The sequence below is a fragment of the Bufo bufo genome, chromosome 2 (assembly GCF_905171765.1).
Source record: "Bufo bufo chromosome 2, aBufBuf1.1, whole genome shotgun sequence".
Taxonomy (NCBI): domain Eukaryota; kingdom Metazoa; phylum Chordata; class Amphibia; order Anura; family Bufonidae; genus Bufo; species Bufo bufo.
This window is the reverse complement of record NC_053390.1, coordinates 453,762,611-453,782,724: the sequence shown is the minus strand read 5'-3', so window position 1 is coordinate 453,782,724 and position 20,114 is coordinate 453,762,611. Positions and strand designations below refer to the sequence as shown.

At 43.6% G+C, this 20,114-nt stretch overlaps 1 protein-coding gene across 1 annotated transcript in view; it reads left to right on the top strand.

The window, feature by feature from the left end:
- Positions 1–20,114, top strand: part of ARID3A (AT-rich interaction domain 3A) — a 56,948-nt gene that overhangs the window by 28,029 nt on the left and 8,805 nt on the right. Inside the window, exons 3-6 of the mRNA XM_040420412.1 lie at positions 7,736–7,808; positions 9,679–9,862; positions 17,002–17,252; positions 17,353–17,613. Of these exons, the coding sequence (XP_040276346.1) occupies positions 7,736–7,808; positions 9,679–9,862; positions 17,002–17,252; positions 17,353–17,613 (769 nt within the window). The remainder of the gene's footprint in view (positions 1–7,735; positions 7,809–9,678; positions 9,863–17,001; positions 17,253–17,352; positions 17,614–20,114) is intronic.

Genomic DNA, 20,114 nt, shown 5'->3' with positions numbered 1-20,114 from the left:
GGGAAATGAAAGGGGAAATCTGTTTCACTTTTAATTTTTCAGGCTTTTCCTGTAAATGGTGCTGACATATTGGCACCACTTACAGGGGGACAACCCCTGGGGCCTCACGGCAAAGCTGAAATGCACTTGCTAAAATCCAGCAGCTCCTGCAGTTTCCGAGTGATCATGGAGGCAGGATTAAAAGCTGCTTCCTGAATTGCATACAGTAATCGGGAAGGCATGGACTGTAATAAATGGTATCGGCCTTGTGTTTGTGTGTGCAGGGAGGGGGGACCTGCTGTCACCGATTGCAGGCTCACTTCTGCTTCTGCACAGTCTCTATGCAGCTGCAGACTCCGCAAGGACGTTCATGGAACCTGCTTAGTTAACCTCAAGTAGTTAATTTTGGATAATTGCCATTTTTACATAAAATGACCACAAATAACATTTAGTTCCACAAGACCTCCTAAATGAAGTCATGAGCTTTCATGCTTATATGGGGAAAGATCATGATCTCAAATCAACTTCATGTGTTAATCTGATCACTATCTTTTTGCCCTTTTACACTGGGGGGGATCTTAATGGGCGGTCAGAACAGTAATGGCTTTGCTTGAGCGACCTTTTATAATTTCTATCCCTGTGCATTTCTTCTACCCAAGAGCTCTGACAGATCAAATCAACGTTAGGCCCAGGACACACATGAAATTATTTGCTGCAGTCACAGTACCAAAATTTACTGTGGAGTCTTGGTATTCCTCAGCTAGATAAACGCCAAAAAAGTCAGCTTATTCTTAGAAACAATACTCTGTCCTACTTCTCCTTGACCTGTCCTCTGCCTTCGACACTGTTGACCACGCCCTTCTGTTGCAAACTCTCTCATCTCTTGGCATCGCTGACCTGGCACTCTCCTGGATCACATCATAGCTCACAGACCGGACGTTTAGCATCTCCTACCCTCTTTGTTGGTGTCCCGCAAGGCTCTGTCCTAGGACCCCTACTCTTCTCTATCTACACTTTTGGCCTGCGACAGCTCATAGAGTCCCATGGTTTTCAGTATCACTCCTACGCTGACGACGCACAAATCTATCTCTCTGGTCCAGACATCACCACCTTAGGCCTCATGCACATGACCGTTGTGTGCATCCGTGTCCGTTGTTCCGTTTTCCATGATTTTCTGCGGACCCATTGACTTTCAATGGGTCCGTTGAAAACTCGGAAAATGCACCGTTGTTCATCCGCGTCCATGTTTCCTGTCCGTCAAAAAAAATAGGACTTGTCCTATTTTTTTTGACTGACAACGGTGCGCGGACCCATTCAAGTCAATGGGTCCGTGAAAAAACACGGATGCACACAAGATTGTCATCTGTGTCCGTAGGCTACTTTCGCACAGATGGATCCGCAGATCCGTCTGCATAGAGCTTTTTCAGATCTGAGTTTTCACATCGTGAAAACTCAGATCCGACAGTATATTCTAACACAGAGGCGTTCCCATGGTGATGGGGACACTTCAAGTTAGAATATACTAAGAACTGTGGACATGCCCTCATCATCTCCCGCCTAGACTACTGCAACACTCTCCTCTGTGGCCTTCCATCTAGCACTCTCGCACCCCTCCAATCTATCCTCAACTCTGCTGCCCGACTAATCCACCCCCACCCTATTACTCCTCTGCCAATCCCTTCACTGACTCCCCATTCCCCAGCGAATTCACTTCAAAGTACTAACAAATACATACAAGGCCGTCCATAACCTGTCCGCTCCCTACATCTCTGAGCTACTTTCCCGATACATCCCCAGACGCACTCTCCGATCCTCACAAGACCTCCTTCTCTCCTATCCTCTTATCACCTCTTCCCACAATCGCCAAGATTTCTCTTGTGCATCCGCCATTCTCTGGAACTTGCTACCACAACCTATCCGACTCTTACCTACAGTGGAATCCTTCAAAAGAAACCTGAAAACCCACCAGACAAGCCTACAACCAGTGACCCTGCTGCCTCTATACCGCCATGACCAACTTCACCCTCACCTACTCTGTCCTTCTCCCATACCATGTAGATTGTAATCCCTCACGGGCAGGGCCCTCTCTCCTTCTGTACCAGTTTGTAACTCGTCTTGTTCATGCTTAGTGTAATTGTCTGTATTATGTATGTATACCCCTTCTCATATGTACAGCGCTATGGAATGAATGGCGCTTTAATAATAAGGCTAAGAATTATTATTATTTATTACACATTGCCATAATGTTACAGATCAATGGTAAACTCGGTGATTGGTGCTAGTTTGCATTGGCTATAGGGACTGTGACCGTACTGGCCACAGTGGGCTCTAATTAAACTCGCGAAGAACGCAAAAAAAGCCACAAACCAGGTCTGAAAAATGCCTCTAAAAAGTGTCAGTATATCATAGGCTACTTTCACACCTGCGTTAGGTGTGGATCCATCTGGTGTCTGCACAGACAGATCCGCACCGATAATGCAAACGCTTGTATCCGGATCTCACAAGCGGACCCAGCAACGCCAGTGTGAAAGTAGCCATAAGAACATGTCCACGTGGGAATGTAAACTGAGCATAAAAAAATCAGTGCGGAACTGTGCCGAAATCTGCACGAGTTAGTCGTGGTTTTGGCTGCGGGGTTTGCCGTGAGTTTCTCCCAGTGTGTCGCAAAGGGTGAAATCTGCAGCGACTGTTAGCAACTAAGGTCAGCAGTGTTTTAGATATAAATCCACACCGCAGGTCCGTTTCTGAAGTTTGTATGAGACCTGGTAAAATCTTATCCACTTTGGTTCTGCAGTAATACACCGTGGTATCTCCACCCTCAGAATCCAAATGGAAAATATCCAGCATATCAGCCCCATGTGACATGCCTGTATAACATTGCGATCCCATTATCATTCATTCTCCCTCTGTTATTGAACAGTTTAATTAAGAATAACTAGCTCCAGTCCACCTGAATATAATCTACCCGCACTCATTATGGACCGAGGATACATCTGTCAGCAGATTTGTACCTAGGACAATGGCTGACCTGTTACATGTGCGCTTGGCAGCTGAAGGCATGTTGGTCCCATGTTCATAAGTGCAGCATTGCTGAGAAAAATTACGTTTTAATGTATGCAAATGAAGGCTCTAGGAGCAACGGGGGCGTTTCCGTTACACCTAGAGGCTATGTTTTCTGCAGCTGCCACACGCTCTCCACTTTGACAGGGCCTGGCAGGTGTGATTCTGTTTGACAGACAGGCAGTGTAAGTTTGACAGGTCCCTTTTTTAATGACCACCAACTTTCTTTTGTCGTCGCTGCTTTAGAGGGAGCAGAGCACTTCTGTGAGCACTGCTGCGCTACCAATGAACTGTTCTTGGAGCAGCCTTTTGCTTTACAGCCAGGATTGGCGGTAGCTCGAAGTTTAACTTTTTTAACCCTTTGATTGCTGCAGTCATGAATAAAGAGGACCCATTGATCTGATTGGAGGCTGTGTAAACCTTCTACAGTCTGCCCTGGTGACCTAGAATGTACTCCAGCAGTCATCTACAATACACTGTGCAATGCAGGCAACATGCAGGTAAACTTTGAAGTACTAGCACCGCAATCCCTTCAAACTGCTGATTGGCGGGTGTACCAGGAGTCAGACCCCCACCGATGTGATACTGAAGGTCTATCTGGGGGATAGTTCACCAATATTACGCCACAGCAAAACCACTTTCTCACTTTAGACAAAAAAGATACTGATGGCTGAATTTGGAGATTGTGATTCCCCCATTGTGGACAGGCCCTGATCTGGGGATGAATAGCTCTATATAGCGCTGCACAATATGTTGACATCTTCATACACATGGAGTACAGTACACGTCTTGCCATTTTTCTCTAAAAACAAATTTGCAGCATATTCCGTATATCAAATGTGAAAAAAAATCTCATCTTTCAAGTGTTAAACTAATCTGTGCTACGTAAAACTAAGGCTACTTTCACACTAGCGTTTTGAATTCCGCTTGTGAATTCCGTTTGTGAGATCAGTTTCAGGGATCTCAAACGGTTCAAAACGGATCAGTTCAGCCCCAATGCATTCTGAATGGATAAGGATCTGTTCAGAATGCATCAGTTTGGCTCTGTTCTGCCTCCATTCCGCTCTGGATGCGGACACCAAAACGCTGCTTGCAGCGTTCGGGTGTCCGCCTGGCGATGCAGAGCCAAACGGATTCATCCTGACTTACAATGTAAGTCAATGGGGACGGATCCATTTTCACTGACACAATATGGTGCAGTTGAAAACGGATCCGTCCCCCATTGACTTTCAATGTAAGTCAGGATCCGTTTTGACTTCGACTTTTTTTTAAAAAGAATAATGCAAACTGATCCGTTCTGAACGGATCTAAGCGTTTGCACTATAGGTGCGGATCCGTCTGTGCAGATACCAGACGGATCCGCACCTAACGCAGGTGTAAAAGTAGCCTAAGGCTACTTTTACACTGGCGTTTTGGCTTTCCGTTTGAGATCCGTTCAGGTCTCTCACAAGTGGTCCAAAACGGATCAGTTTTACCCTAATGCATTCTGAATGGAAAAGGATCCGCTCAGCATGCATCAGTTTGCCTCCAATCAGTCTCCATTCCGCTTCTGCAGCGTTTTGCATTCTGCCTGCAGCGTTTTGATGTCCGTCTGATGAAACTGAGCTAACTGATCTGGCACAATAGAAAATGGATCAGTCTCCCATTGACTTTCAATGGTGTTCAAGATGGATTCGTCTTGGCAATGTTAAAGATAATACAAACAGATCTGTTCTGAACGGATGCAGATTGCTGTACTATCTGAATGGATCCGTCTGTGACGGATCCGTACAAAACGCTAGTGTAAAAGTAGCCTTAAGGGTTGGAACCAGGGCTAATAGGGGTTTGTTTCGGTGGCCACCTGGCTAAGAATAAACGGCCTGCTGTGAGCCCCTCTCTCACTGTCATGGTTGTTGGCAGGCGAGGGATGTCTTATTGTTTAACCAGCAATTAGGTAATCTTGCTCTGTGGCCGCTGTGCATTGTGTGTCTCCCTGAGCCTTTCGAGGAAGGTTTATGGGAGCAGATGTTGGGAAGGAGTTAAACACACAGCGTAATCGTTGCTGGCAATCTTGTCATGTAAATGAGTACACTGATTCTGGCAGATTTGCACACTTTGCGTGGCTGCGTGCCAATTCCACGCACCACGTGTTCTGCTGGAGAGGTAAACACGGTTCTTACACAGCTGTATGTCATCATTGCAAATGTCAAGAATTTTTGTGCCTGTGATGGCGTTTTCTCCTCCGATATGGGACCTCGCCAAAGCTGTACACCCTGCGGGTTTATTACCCCTCTGACAGTTGCTGGATCTAGTCCAAAAGCCTTCTGTCTGACTCATTCATCCAGCCTGACTCTTTCATCTCCTCCTTTTACAGTAGCAGCAGATGTTGGGAACTTGTTAGCTTTTAGTCCCAGAATCCCCGATATTCCTGGGAGGTTAAGCAGGGTGGACACGGTGTGTTTTTTTGTTTTTTTTTTAATTTGGGAATTTAAGCTTTATGGAAGGCAGGATGTATTCATAAAATGAATGCTTTCTATAGGTATTGAACAGGGGTGTCAGTCACCCATAGTGTTCATTTCTTAAAAACAGGTACAGCTGTTCTACATGGCGTTCTAGTATAGCGGTAGAACAATCGAAGAACTAGTACTACAGGTTAAACTTTTTTTTTTGTCTAATGTAACCCTATGGACATGTTTACTGTGTTAGTCAGGAGCTTTCCCAGTATATACATGCCAAACATACAGAGTATCGGAGGGAGAGAACTATTTCCAGGCCATTACTATACCACGTCATGTAGGTCCACGAAATCTGCGACGTCGCACATATGAATTTGCGCACACGTGCTGGTGACCTGCTTCTCACAGCATTGCCGACTTTGCGCTATGGAGTGTATTCAGACGTACTGTCCAGGTGATTTAAATACCATTCATGGCTGCAGTGAGGATGAATTGCGTTGGTGGAAATTGCACTTGTGATGGTGCTTTCTGCTATATAACAGAAGCTAGACGCGTTTCAGGGCCCAGTAGCTGATGGTGGAAAAAACGACTGCAGAAATCTTCAGCGTGTCAATTCTTTGTGCAGAGTGAAACGGGGGGGGGGGGGGGGCTAGTGTTAGTGCATCAAAATCGGCAAAAAAATCCTCCGGTAACACATGCGGATTTGCCGTGGAAACGCTGAGAAATGTGCACAAAAATCAGTGTGGAAATTCTGTTTTGTAAACCCACACCCTTAGTGTGCCACGATTGATTCCAGGCTGCTGCTTCCGGTCTGGTCCAAGTCCACTGCTTTTGTGCTGAAAATTAATCATTATCAGACGTTTTCTGAAATGTTCTTTCTAGATTATTGGATTCCAAATTAGTTATCTACTGTGTCAGATAAGCAGGACGTGATATTGCTCACAGGTTTGAGGTTGCTACATCTTTTCATATGTTCTAGCATTAATCACTGTAGAGTCAATTTCATTGCTGCTCTGACGTTTTTATTTCGGAGCCTGTTTGTTGTAGTATAGTGCGCTTTCTGCAAAATCCAAAGCTGATTAGAAGCGTTATCGGCCTGTGAAATTCGGTCACTTTCTGTTAAGCATATTTCTAAATGCTCCAAATACCACTCCAGCATTTCTGGAGAGTATTTTATCCCTTCCCATTTTACTTCAGCGGAAAACGTGGGTGTAAAGTGTTTTGGAGAAGTGTCACGTCTTGAAACATTTTTTTGATAACGGCATTGTTTAAATGAGCTCAGTGTGAACTATGGCATGTATTTCTACCCAACAATGGAGAGCCTCCTTCGGTAATTTTTATTTTTATTTTTTTGTGCCAAAATGCACTGCACATTTTGCCGTGTGAACATAGCCTCCTGGTGTGTGACTAATTTTTTTTAGTTTGATGCTTGAACTTTAATCATTTGAAATATAAGGCATTATTCTGTTTGAGCTAAGGACTATGGGTCCTCGCTTCTGAGAAATAAGTTCCTGTGAATCGGAGGCAGAAGTGCCCACAAACCCTCTATTCCCACATGTAAGTTCCTGTACGGTTACTGGAGATGAGCCCAGTAAGAAACCCTGCCATCTGTTAGGTCTGAGCGATGACTTGTCTTCACTTGTTCTTCACCTGCTTAGAACATAAAGAAGAAATAACCAGTTGTTTTAAGAAACACCTTTTTATTTTATTTTTTTAACTCTTGAAATGTGTTCACCCAAGTATAGAAAACTAGTACAATAGGGAATATAGGAGCTTTCCTTACTAACCTTTGCAGTTTTTGCTTCAAAAATATACTTCTCTACAGTCTTTGAATTGCCATGGCTATGGAAAGTGGCCTTGGGAGTCCAAATGTTGGCTATTACAAGGTTATTCTATTGTTTCCCCACATCTGCCGACCCACCCCCTTCACCCTAGAGAATTGGGGTGTTAAATGCTAGTTCCAGCAACAGATGTGTGTGATCATGGGAGGTTTTAATAGCTTTACGTTCTTTTTCTCTTTGATTTTATATTTCATGTTTTAATATCCTATATGAAGTTTGTGCATAGAAACCTGGAACTCCAAGCCAGCCTTGGGCTAGATGTAGCATCCTTACCATGCGGCACAACTTTCTCTGTCGCTCTCTACCCATGTCTGTCTTGTCACTAAGCATGTTTGCTTCCTCTATTGAACCTGGTGCACCTTGGTTTTAATTTTGTATTATTTTTTTTTTTGTCTTTTTTTTTTTTTTTTTTTTTTGTAGCTTTATGAACTGGACGGTGATCCAAAAAGGAAAGAGTTTCTTGATGACTTATTCAGTTTCATGCAAAAGCGAGGTACGTACAATGCCCAGATATCTTGTCCTATAATTTTATACCAAGGTGTGAAAAAATGGGTGCAGTTTAGGGCTGAAAGGGGGAGGGGGTGCTGCAGAAATTCCAGGTGGGGGCTGGTGTTTGATCTAGATGGCCTCACTCACCTGGGAATGCTGCATTCCAACCCGCCTTCAGCCCTCAGGGGGATTAGGCCTTATCAACAAAGCAATTAGTGGAATATGCAGGTCTACTAGCAAATGGGGAATTACTACTTTAACAACTTTTATATGCTTCCATTTGGGAGCTGTATGTGCGGAGATATTCTCCTCTCAAAATAATGCTGGAACGTGCCAGAATGTGTGATAGAGATATATACATACATAGCTTGAGAAAGACCGCAACAAGCGGTTGAAACGTCGCTACTTGACACTGGGTGAATAAACTGCACGTGTATTTTGATCTTATTGGAGTGCTGCTGGCTTTTCTTTTTATTGAATGGGACCTTGGTGCCGATTCGTATTGGCCTGATTTTGCACCCAACCAACAGTGTGCTGCGTCTTCATTATTTATTTATATATATATATATATATATATATATATATATATATATATATATATATATATAATCATCACCTAAACAGGGATCTGCTGCTCAGAAACCATGATTCTGTATGAGGACAAGGGATCGCAACAGCAATCCCTCGTCCTGATACAGTGAGGGAGATTACTGCGTTATGAATGAGCAGCCGACTGTCGGTGTAAATTCAACTTCACAGTTTGGTCGGTCTTTTTTGAGCTGAAACCTGTAGTGAAGCCTACTCAGAGAAGGTATAATGGAAAAATTTACTCCTGTCCTGTTTTTGAGCCACACCCGGTTTTACTGAAAATCACTGATCAAACACTGACTGTGTGAAAACGGCATTAATATGGCTGCGTGCATGAGCCTTTTAGGAGTCAGGATCACAATTTTTTTAGCTCCTACTGTCGTCCCCCCCCCCCCCCGACAATGGGCTCTGAGTGCTGACATGGGGGGGGAACAGGGGGCAGTAGAAAAATAAAAAATAGTGACCTGGGTTCCTTACCTGCAGCACTACTCATTTCTTACTGTAAATAAATGGGCCATCTACAGGCATCCAAGGACTTTCTAACAAGCAATGAGGCGAGAGAAATGCCTCTATACAGTTGGTAGTGCCACATTATCCGCTTCAGGGGCATTTAGGAAACATTGCTAAAAGCCCCTTTACACTGGCTGAGCGTTGAGTAGATAATCGTTAACAAGCATTGGTAGTAAGGTTAGTTGGCAATGATCTGCCGGTGAAAAGGTGCTGCCCTTTACCTGATGAATGAGCAAACAGCTTGTTCATTGACGATAATCTACTCATCAAGCAGTGTAAAGGGGTCAATCAAGAAGCCATAATCGGATGCGTAAAACATTTTAGCTATGGTTGGGAGAGAAAAAAAAAATCTAAATTTGAAATGTCTAATCTGAGCAGTTTTAAAAAGAGTTATTCATATTTCTGCAGATGTTTGTTTTCTATAGTAAATAACTCCTAGATCGTACCGGTAGATTCCTTTTTTTTTATAACTGGGTTCCATGCCTATTTGATTCACTCATTTGGCACTTACAATGACAGCCCTGTGGATAGGAAATTGATTTTGCTGTATTTTTTTTCTTTTGGTGCCATTTTATTGACTACATTTTGGTCTGACAATGTCCAAAGTAATTTTCATGCTCTTTGAAACCATTGCCAAAGTGACAGATTTCTGAATGAAGATGATAAAAACTCAATACGTAGACCATTGTCATTTGTGGAATACAAGAAGAAGCTGACATTGCAATGCTGACCATTTGTATAGAGCTACTAACTAACTTTCATGGTCTGTTTCCTAGGGACACCTGTGAACAGAATTCCGATAATGGCCAAGCAGGTCTTAGACTTGTACATGTTGTATGTCTTGGTGACTGAGAAGGGAGGGCTAGTAGAAGTAATCAATAAGAAGCTCTGGCGAGAGATCACCAAAGGCCTAAATCTGCCAACATCAATCACCAGTGCCGCCTTTACTCTGCGCACTCAGTAAGTGTATACTGTTAATTTTAACACTGGCAAAGAAAAGAGCAGGCCACGGCACTTGCTGGAGCCCTGCAAGGCCTTCATTCTGTGGATTTCCAGTGGCTCTGAGAGGTAAAGCTCCATCGATAAATATTGGTGGCCTATTCTTAGGACTCACAAGCCAAAAATGAAGTAATCTGTTATGGTAAAGACACATGCTGAGAGTAAAAGTTAACATGGTCGGCACCTGAAGAAAATGGCGTGGTTAACCGGAGACCCGTAAAACATCCTGGCACAGTGATCCAGCACATGAGGCAACACTGTACACTTGGATTTCAGTGAAGTTATAAATGGGAAGGGGGGGGATTTAAGAAAGGAGGGGGGAAAGCAAATGAGTCTAAGGTTGCTCCATCGATAAGTGATGCTATATTATATAAGAGAACATCAGAGGGTCACCACATGTTTCATGTTCTAGGTACCAGGTTGTAGATTTGAAATGAGCTTTGACTGTATCATGGAAGAGTGCTGGCAGAATTGTTGTAAAGTTTTCCCATATGTGAATAAACTTTTTGAGTAGTTGCCTCAGCCCATTCCATCTTAAATGAATATGTAAGTTTGTCTAAGAACTATCTTTGTGGCAGGGCCTGTGGTTGTGTACACTCTTGTAGAATTGCCTTGCACACTGCTGCCCAGATCAAGGGGAGTCATTTTCTGGTCCCTGGATCACAATGGTATTCCTTAGTGCCCACCCAACTAAACAGACCCCAAAGAGCTTTAAAGGGTAAAAAGTTGGTTAAGTGCATTTGGGTAAAGTTGTGAACTCCAGACCAGCGAGGTTAAATGGCATCGCAAAACCATAAACAAGAAGCAATATCTTCTTGTGGACAGATCACAGTGGAAGCATGAGTCTGAATGGTAGATACCCACTATCAAACAGATGAGATGTATGACCTGTGGAAGGTCAGCAGAACTATATCCAAATATCTGGCTGATAGAAGTGTTTTAAGAGAGTAGTCCGTTCTGTTTAAAAGTTGTGGAATGTCCAAGACAGAGAGCCATGCCTTCAGTCCTGTGGAGCAAGCACGATAACCTCATGTAGAGTGTAGGGATTTATATATAGCAGTGATTTGCTTGTAGAATGGTTGAGAACCTCACTTAAGGGTCCCATTCAGCCTTGGAGAGAGAGAACTTAAAGGATATGTGTCACCACAAATATCTGCCAGTTAAAACCAGATGTCAAACATCTCCTTTTTTTTCTTTAAAAAAATAAAAATAAAAAATGCTTATGTACAAAAATATTATACCTCAATGCACCAGGTACGTGTGTGCAGAGATATGTCGTACCTCCTATAAATTTATTTACCATATGTAGACTGAGTATATATAAAATTTAACTTTTACTATGATTTCACTTAAAATACGTTGGTGGTAGCAGTGAGACAAAAACAATAGACTTACATACATATAAACACTTACTATGCCACCTAATAAGACCACGATATAATAGTACTGGGTGGGTCTTACCCCGTCCTGTAGATGCACGGTCAGGGTTAGTAGGTGGCGGTAGAGCTCCAGTGTGGTCGCAGGCACTGGTGTCCAGTTGTTGGGAATAATATGGCAGTCTGGAAACTCCTGTTATGCCCTGGTCTAGAGCCCTCCCTATATAGATGGTCAGGGGCTATCCTCATAGACCTGCCTCAACGACACGGAGCACTCGCCCCGACAGGGGCGACCCCATACGGAACCTGTCCCTATCTGGGACCTATTCCCTAAATGGTCCCTTACTGAATGGCCCTACATGCCATGTTTCGTTCCATAAAATGGAGCTCATCAGGGGCTCATTGAAATCAGAAGGTTTCTACAAAATACACAAAGAGAGATATGCATGGCGTAGTTACTACCAAGCGTCTATTATAATACAAATTTAAACAGCATTAGGTATATGGTCTCCAACTTACTGTTTCAGTAGAGAATTGCTTGTAAATACAAGATGGTAAGAACGATCGATAATACACGTCCCTGCCGGGGTATGGAGAAGTGTCCCCAATAATACCCACTCCTCACCTCACTGCTGTATGCCGGCAGTGTGGGAACACAGCCCATTCGGCCGCCCCACCTTTTAAAATCAGCGCCTCCAGCTGTTACCGCCCTCCTGTTCCACCTTCCCCCGGTGGAACGCATGTGGAACGCACGCTATTTCCATGCGCTCCACTCCACCGGAAGTCAGTGTCACATGACCACTCGGGCTGCCGGAAGTACATGCGGATGTGTCTGAGCGCCACCCATCGCATAGCAACCGGATGACGCGCAGGCACTCCACGCTGATCCGCCGTCTCAGACGCCGGACAGCTGTTCTAGAGAATACAATCATTCAAAGGTTGGATTTCTTTAACAGGTTTCCTCCATACTGATTTTTCTGCATGCACTTGGCCATACAGTACTTATAAGAGGGGAAATACTGGACACACAGGTCCATTTTTGTACCACAGAAAACTTGCAGAATGATGATATTTCATGTCATTAGACAAGAAAGAATTTTTACACTTATTCCACAATAGGGGGTATTATTGACTTTGTCAGGAGATTCATGTCCCAGATATTTAAGATTTAACAATAAGATCATATCTAGGTTGGTGTAGAGGAAGGTGAAGGGGGGTATAAGACAATGAATTCCTGCCCTCCTTAGATATTAAAATTTATAGACAGATGTGGGACCGGTCCTAACCATCATATCAGCCAGATATTTAAATAAAGCACGTGAAGCTCTGTAGCTCATTGAGGCCATTGGGGTATATTGTCTTCAGGTAAAAAATCCACCTTGCCTCGCATTGGAGGATTCTCTTATCCCAATCCCCACCTCGCGCCAGTGGCCTCACTTTTTCGATTCCCATAAATGAAAGGCACCTTGGATCCCCGCCATGCTCAGCACGCACATGACGCGAGACCACGGTGTCCCTACCATTATGGACGTCATTAATGTGCTCTCCGATTCTTCGTCTCAGCTCCCTTTTTGTTTTGCCCACATATTCCTTGTTACAGGAACATGTGATTTTATAGACAACCCCCATAGTCTTACAGTTTATCAGATCCCTGATAATGTATGTTTTTCCTGTATTACAGCTCCTAAAGGATTTTCCGCACTGCATGTACTTACAGGCTATGCACCCCCCACATCTGTAGTTTCCATGAACTCCTTTTTCCAGCCAGGTTTTTGGGGCCGGTTTAGGAGAGAAATGACTATTCACCGTCCAATCTCGTACACTCCTTCCCCTCCTATATGTTATACTTGGGTGTTCTTTTATGGTAGTGCAGAGGTCGGGGTCCATCCTGAGTACATGCCAGTGTTTGGCAATTATTTCTCTTATGCCTGCGGAGGCTTCATTAAATGTACTGATTAAACGTGTCTCCTGAATCCCTGTTGGGGGTACGTTCTCAGTATTGCTCGTTTTGTTAGGGGTAAGAAGGGAGCTACGGGAGCGAGCTTTTGCAGCTTTATAGGCTGGTTTCAGTGTCCCAATAGGGTAACCCCGGTCCATAAAGCGTTTTTTAAGGTCTGTTGCCTGCCTCTGAAATTCCACCTCATTCGAACAATTTCTCCTTAATCTCAGGTATTGACCCCGAGGAATTCCCCTCCTGAGGGGGAAAGGGTGGCAACTGTCCCACCACAGGAGGGAATTCGTCGAGGTGGGCTTACGAAAGATTGTTGTTTCCAACCCTCCATCCTGATCTTTAGTAATAAGAATATCAAGGAATGGCAACCGCTTCTCGTCGCACTCTGACGTGAAGCGCAGACCAATCTGGTTATTATTCAAACTTGCTGCCCAATCCGAAAAAGACTTGCGGCCACCTTTCCAGACAACCAGCACGTCGTCAATATAGCGTGCCCATATCTGGACGTTTAGGGCCTCACATGCTGTCTCATCACAAAAAATCATAGTGTCCTCCCACCAGCCCAGGAGCAAATTTGCATACGACGGGTCACATGAACACCCCATCGCGGTGCCCCTGAGCTGGTGGTAGAATCTACCGTTAAAGAGAAAATAATTTCTGCATAATACAAACTCCAACAATTGAAGGATGCTCCTGGGCTGGTGGGAGGACACTATGATTTTTTGTGATGAGACAGCATGTGAGGCCCTAAACGTCCAGATATGGGCACGCTATATTGACGACGTGCTGGTTGTCTGGAAAGGTGGCCGCAAGTCTTTTTCGGATTGGGCAGCAAGTTTGAATAATAACCAGATTGGTCTACGCTTCACGTCAGAGTGCGACGAGAAGCGGTTGCCATTCCTTGATATTCTTATTACTAAAGATCAGGATGGAGGGTTGGAAACAACAATCTTTCGTAAGCCCACCTCGACGAATTCCCTCCTGAGGTGGGACAGTTGCCACCCTTTCCCCCTCAGGAGGGGAATTCCTCGGGGTCAATACCTGAGATTAAGGAGAAATTGTTCGAATGAGGTGGAATTTCAGAGGCAGGCAACAGACCTTAAAAAACGCTTTATGGACCGGGGTTACCCTATTGGGACACTGACACCAGCCTATAAAGCTGCAAAAGCTCGCTCCCGTAGCTCCCTTCTTACCCCTAACAAAACGAGCAATACTGAGAACGTACCCCCAACAGGGATTCAGGAGACACGTTTAATCAGTACATTTAATGAAGCCTCCGCAGGCATAAGAGAAATAATTGCCAAACACTGGCATGTACTCAGGATGGACCCCGACCTCTGCACTACCATAAAAGAACACCCAAGTATAACATATAGGAGGGGAAGGAGTGTACGAGATTGGACGGTGAATAGTCATTTCTCTCCTAAACCGGCCCCAAAAACCTGGCTGGAAAAAGGAGTTCATGGAAACTACAGATGTGGGGGGTGCATAGCCTGTAAGTACATGCAGTGCGGAAAATCCTTTAGGAGCTGTAATACAGGAAAAACATACATTATCAGGGATCTGATAAACTGTAAGACTATGGGGGTTGTCTATAAAATCACATGTTCCTGTAACAAGGAATATGTGGGCAAAACAAAAAGGGAGCTGAGACGAAGAATCGGAGAGCACATTAATGACGTCCATAATGGTAGGGACACCGTGGTCTCGGGTCATGTGCGTGCTGAGCATGGCGGGGATCCAAGGTGCCTTTCATTTATGGGAATCGAAAAAGTGAGGCCACTGGCGCGAGGTGGGGATTGGGATAAGAGAATCCTCCAATGCGAGGCAAGGTGGATTTTTTACCTGAAGACAATATACCCCAATGGCCTCAATGAGCTACAGAGCTTCACGTGCTTTATTTAAATATCTGGCTGATATGATGGTTAGGACCGGTCCCACATCTGTCTATAAATTTTAATATCTAAGGAGGGCAGGAATTCATTGTCTTATACCCCCCTTCACCTTCCTCTACACCAACCTAGATATGATCTTATTGTTAAATCTTAAATATCTGGGACATGAATCTCCTGACAAAGTCAATAATACCCCCTATTGTGGAATAAGTGTAAAAATTCTTTCTTGTCTAATGACATGAAATATCATCATTCTGCAAGTTTTCTGTGGTACAAAAATGGACCTGTGTGTCCAGTATTTCCCCTCTTATAAGTACTGTATGGCCAAGTGCATGCAGAAAAATCAGTATGGAGGAAACCTGTTAAAGAAATCCAACCTTTGAATGATTGTATTCTCTAGAACAGCTGTCCGGCGTCTGAGACGGCGGATCAGCGTGGAGTGCCTGCGCGTCATCCGGTTGCTATGCGATGGGTGGCGCTCAGACACATCCGCATGTACTTCCGGCAGCCCGAGTGGTCATGTGACACTGACTTCCGGTGGAGTGGAGCGCATGGAAATAGCGTGCGTTCCACATGCGTTCCACCGGGGGAAGGTGGAACAGGAGGGCGGTAACAGCTGGAGGCGCTGATTTTAAAAGGTGAGGCGGCCGAATGGGCTGTGTTCCCACACTGCCGGCATACAGCAGTGAGGTGAGGAGTGGGTATTATTGGGGACACTTCTCCATACCCCGGCAGGGACGTGTATTATCGATCGTTCTTACCATCTTGTATTTACAAGCAATTCTCTACTGAAACAGTAAGTTGGAGACCATATACCTAATGCTGTTTAAATTTGTATTATAATAGACGCTTGGTAGTAACTACGCCATGCATATCTCTCTTTGTGTATTTTGTAGAAACCTTCTGATTTCAATGAGCCCCTGATGAGCTCCATTTTATGGAACGAAACATGGCATGTAGGGCCATTCAGTAAGGGACCATTTAGGGAATAGGTCCCAGATAGGGACAGGTTCCGTATGGGGTCGCCCCTGTCGGGGCGAGTGCTCCGTGTCGTTGAGGCAGGTCTATGAGGATAGCCCCTGACCATCTATATAGGGAGGGCTCTAGACCAGGACATAACAGGAGTTTCCAGACTGCCATATTATTCCCAACAACTGGACACCAGTGCCTGCGACCACACTGGAGCTCTACCGCCACCTACTAACCCTGACCGTGCATCTACAGGACGGGGTAAGACCCACCCAGTACTATTATATCGTGGTCTTATTAGGTGGCATAGTAAGTGTTTATATGTATGTAAGTCTATTGTTTTTGTCTCACTGCTACCACCAACTTATTTTAAGTGAAATCATAGTAAAAGTTAAATTTTATATATACTCAGTCTACATATGGTAAATAAAAATAAAAAATGTCATCAGAAAATTATATTATATTTCCTGAACATTATTATGGGGGTGGCCATCTTGCCTGAGCTGTTCTAAACAGCATTTACACAGCAAAAATTGCTTTATAACAGCCCCATTGGCACAATGGACAGAAGGGGACCCTATTGATTTACATGGGAGAGTTTTCAGGGCATGCTTTGTGACCTGTGCAGGTCATTGTATAAGAAAAGTAGAAATTATTATATATAAATATATATATTTTTTTATTTTTTTTACAAAGTTTATGCCAGGCCTTCCATACTGACATTAAAGGGGTTTCCAATATCATATAGCTTTTTAAAATACCCTCACTCAGCAACAACTGTCGCTTTTTTTAAATTTATTTTTATATAGTTTGGTCTACCCTTTTTTTCATTTTTAACATTTATCTCCTGTTTCTTTTGCAAAATGACTCCAGACACAAGTGCTATAACTATACAATTATCCTCTGCAGATACATGAAGTATTTATATCCCTATGAATGTGAGAAGAGAGGCCTTAGCAATCCTAATGAACTGCAGGCCGCTATAGACAGTAACCGCCGAGAAGGGCGCAGACAGAGCTTTGGGGGCTCCCTCTTCACATATTCCCCTAGTGGAGCTCCAAATATGCTTTCTTCACCAAAGATTCAGATGCCTGCCATGGGGCTAGGAGGAGCGGTCACAAATGGAAGCCCTTTAACCACCATGCAGAAGATAAAGAAGGGTGAGTGCGAATGAGCATGTTTTTAGCCCGGTAATATGTAGTTTGGAAATGCTTCAAATACAAGATTGTCTTGAACTTTTTTTTCTTTTTCCTTCTCTAGAAGAGGACTCCCCTTTGTCCTTGACTGTGCCATCACGGATACCAGTCACACTGGCAGGGCACTCTATGGTGGCAGCTCAAGTGGCTGCTCAGGCAGCTGCTCTGGAACAGCTCAGAGAAAAGCTAGAGTCTGGGGAGCCCCCTGAGAAAAAGTTGGCAATGGGAACTGACGAGCAGCAGCGCTTGGTGCAGCGAGCAATCCAGCAAAACCTCTTGGCAATGACCACACAGTTTCCCATGAACATCCGCATTAACAGCCAAGGTAGTTTACTGTTGACATAATAATTGGCGATCCAACTGTACTAGATTGATTACAATGCTATTCAATACTAAGACAATTGTGTCTGACATACAACATTTTTTATTTTTCTATTTACAATTGTAGCATTTGCTCAGTTACTGTACAATATACGCAATGACTGTGAAAGGTATAATAGTGTATGCCGTAGTGCGATAAGAAGCAAATATTCAGGTCTATGGTAAACCTAAGAAAACAAAACTAACGTTTGTTGGCTATGTTATGCAGGGTCATATATCTTACATATCGCATATTAGTCTGGTACAGAAAACGTGTTTCCTACCTTTAACATTGCCTTTTTCTCACTCCTAAATAGGAATCCACAAAGACTCTGATTAATTAGTGCGTATACATTCTTCCATGCAAATCAGCTTTGGTACCGTAGAAGGAAAACAGTCTCTGTAAAGCCACCTATAGGTAGCTAGCTAGCTACTCCATAAGTCTCCGTCCAAGAGCATTGAAACATGACTAGACTTTAGCTAAGCCAGAGTCTTCTCCAAAAGGAAGTGAGCCCTTTATAGACAGCTGTATGGATATTGATTGTAATCAGTACAAAGCAGGTTACTGATAGCTTTAGAGAGACACAGTGCTCTCTTGTAAAAGGTATACAAAGTAGCTCTCCTCCAGAAAGAAGAAAATGGTCTTTCAAAGCCACCAGTGCCCTGCTCTGTAGAAAGGAGACTCTGACTTGGCTTCATGTTTCAAAACAAAAGGCTGGACATTGACTTGGAGCAAGGGGTGTACAACCTGCAGCCCAGTGCCACATGCGGCCATTGACCACTTGCTGTTCATCCCCAACCATCCATCTGCTGGTACCTGGTGCACTTTGTGTTTAGCTCTAGGACCCCCATAGACCTGCACAGTGGGAGTCTCCTGACCCCTAAATGGAACTCTAGAAAGGATAAGAGGTGGATAGGTGGTCATTCATTGCATTTTATCGGAATAATGAAGCATCCTGCAGTTTCAGAAACTTGCTGGAGAACGCAATATGCATGCTTAGCCCCCTCCTTTCTGGAGTGTGAATGTGGGAGAAGGGGGGGCCCCCCCCCATTCTCCGAACAGGAGGGAGTTTTGGAAGTGGAACTGGCACTTATCAGACATTATGGCACATTATTTAGTCATAAATGTCTTCGATTTTAAGGGGTAATTAACCCCCTTAAGGACCCGCGCGTACATGTACGGCGCTGGTGGACGTGACTTAAGGACCAGCGCCGTACATGTATGGCAGGCTGATCGGGCAGGAGCTGCGCCCGCCCGATCAGCGGCACGGACCCTGCAGTTACTGACAGCCGGACCCCTGCTGCATACGCCAGCATCTGTGAAAACTCTGATGCGGCGTGTTAACCCCTTGTATGCCACGGTCAAAGCTGACCGCGGAGGGTGCCCGTTGCCCTCCACTTCCCCATCGGGTCCCAGTTTTCATAATAAAAAAAAATATAAATAATTTCCCAAAATAAAACACACAAAATTGTAAAAAAGAAAACCAGACATATTGGGTATTGCCGCATCCGTAACGACCGGCTCTACAAAAATGACATCATCCACCCCCTCACTTTTTTTTTTGTCACCTTACATCACAAAAAGTGCAACACCAAGCGATCAAAAAAGGCGTATGCCCCCCAAAATAGTACCAATCAGTCACGTCATCCCGAAATTAGCCCCTACAAAAAAATAACAAAACTATGGCTCTCAGAATATGGAGACACTAAAACATGACATTTTTATTTATTTATTTTTTTGTTTCAAAAATGCTGTTATTGTGTAAAACTTAAATAAATAAAAGTATACATACTGGGTATTGCCGCGTCCGTAAGAACCTGCTGTATAAAAATATCACAAACTAACCCATCAGGTGAACACCGTAAAATAAAAATAATAAAAACTGTGTAAAAAAAAAATGCCTTATTTTATTTTTTGTCACCTTACATCACAAAAAGTGTAATACCAAGCGATCAAGTCATATGCACCCTAAAATAGTACCAATCAAACCGTCATCTCATACCTAAAAAAAATAGCCCCTACATAAGACTGTTTCCCAAAAAAAAACAAAAAAAAAAACTTTGGCTTTCACAATATGGAGACACTAAAAAATAATTTCAAATAATAAAGCATATAGATATATTTTTTTTAACTGACACAAGCAACCAATAAAAGTAATCATATTTGGTATTGTCGCATCCGTAACTACCTGCTCTATAAAAATACCACATGATCTAACCTGTCAGATAACCATTGTAAATAAAAATAAAAAAATTATAAAAACGGTGCCAAAAAAGCTATTTGTTACCTTGCCTCACAAAGTGTAATATACAGCAACCAAAAATCAGATGTACCCTACAATTAGTACCAACAAAACTGCCATCTTATCCCATAGTTACCAAAATGGGGTCCTTTTTTTTGGAGTTTCTACTCTAGGGGTGCATCAGGGGGTCTTCAAATGTGACATGGCAACTTAAAATTTTCCC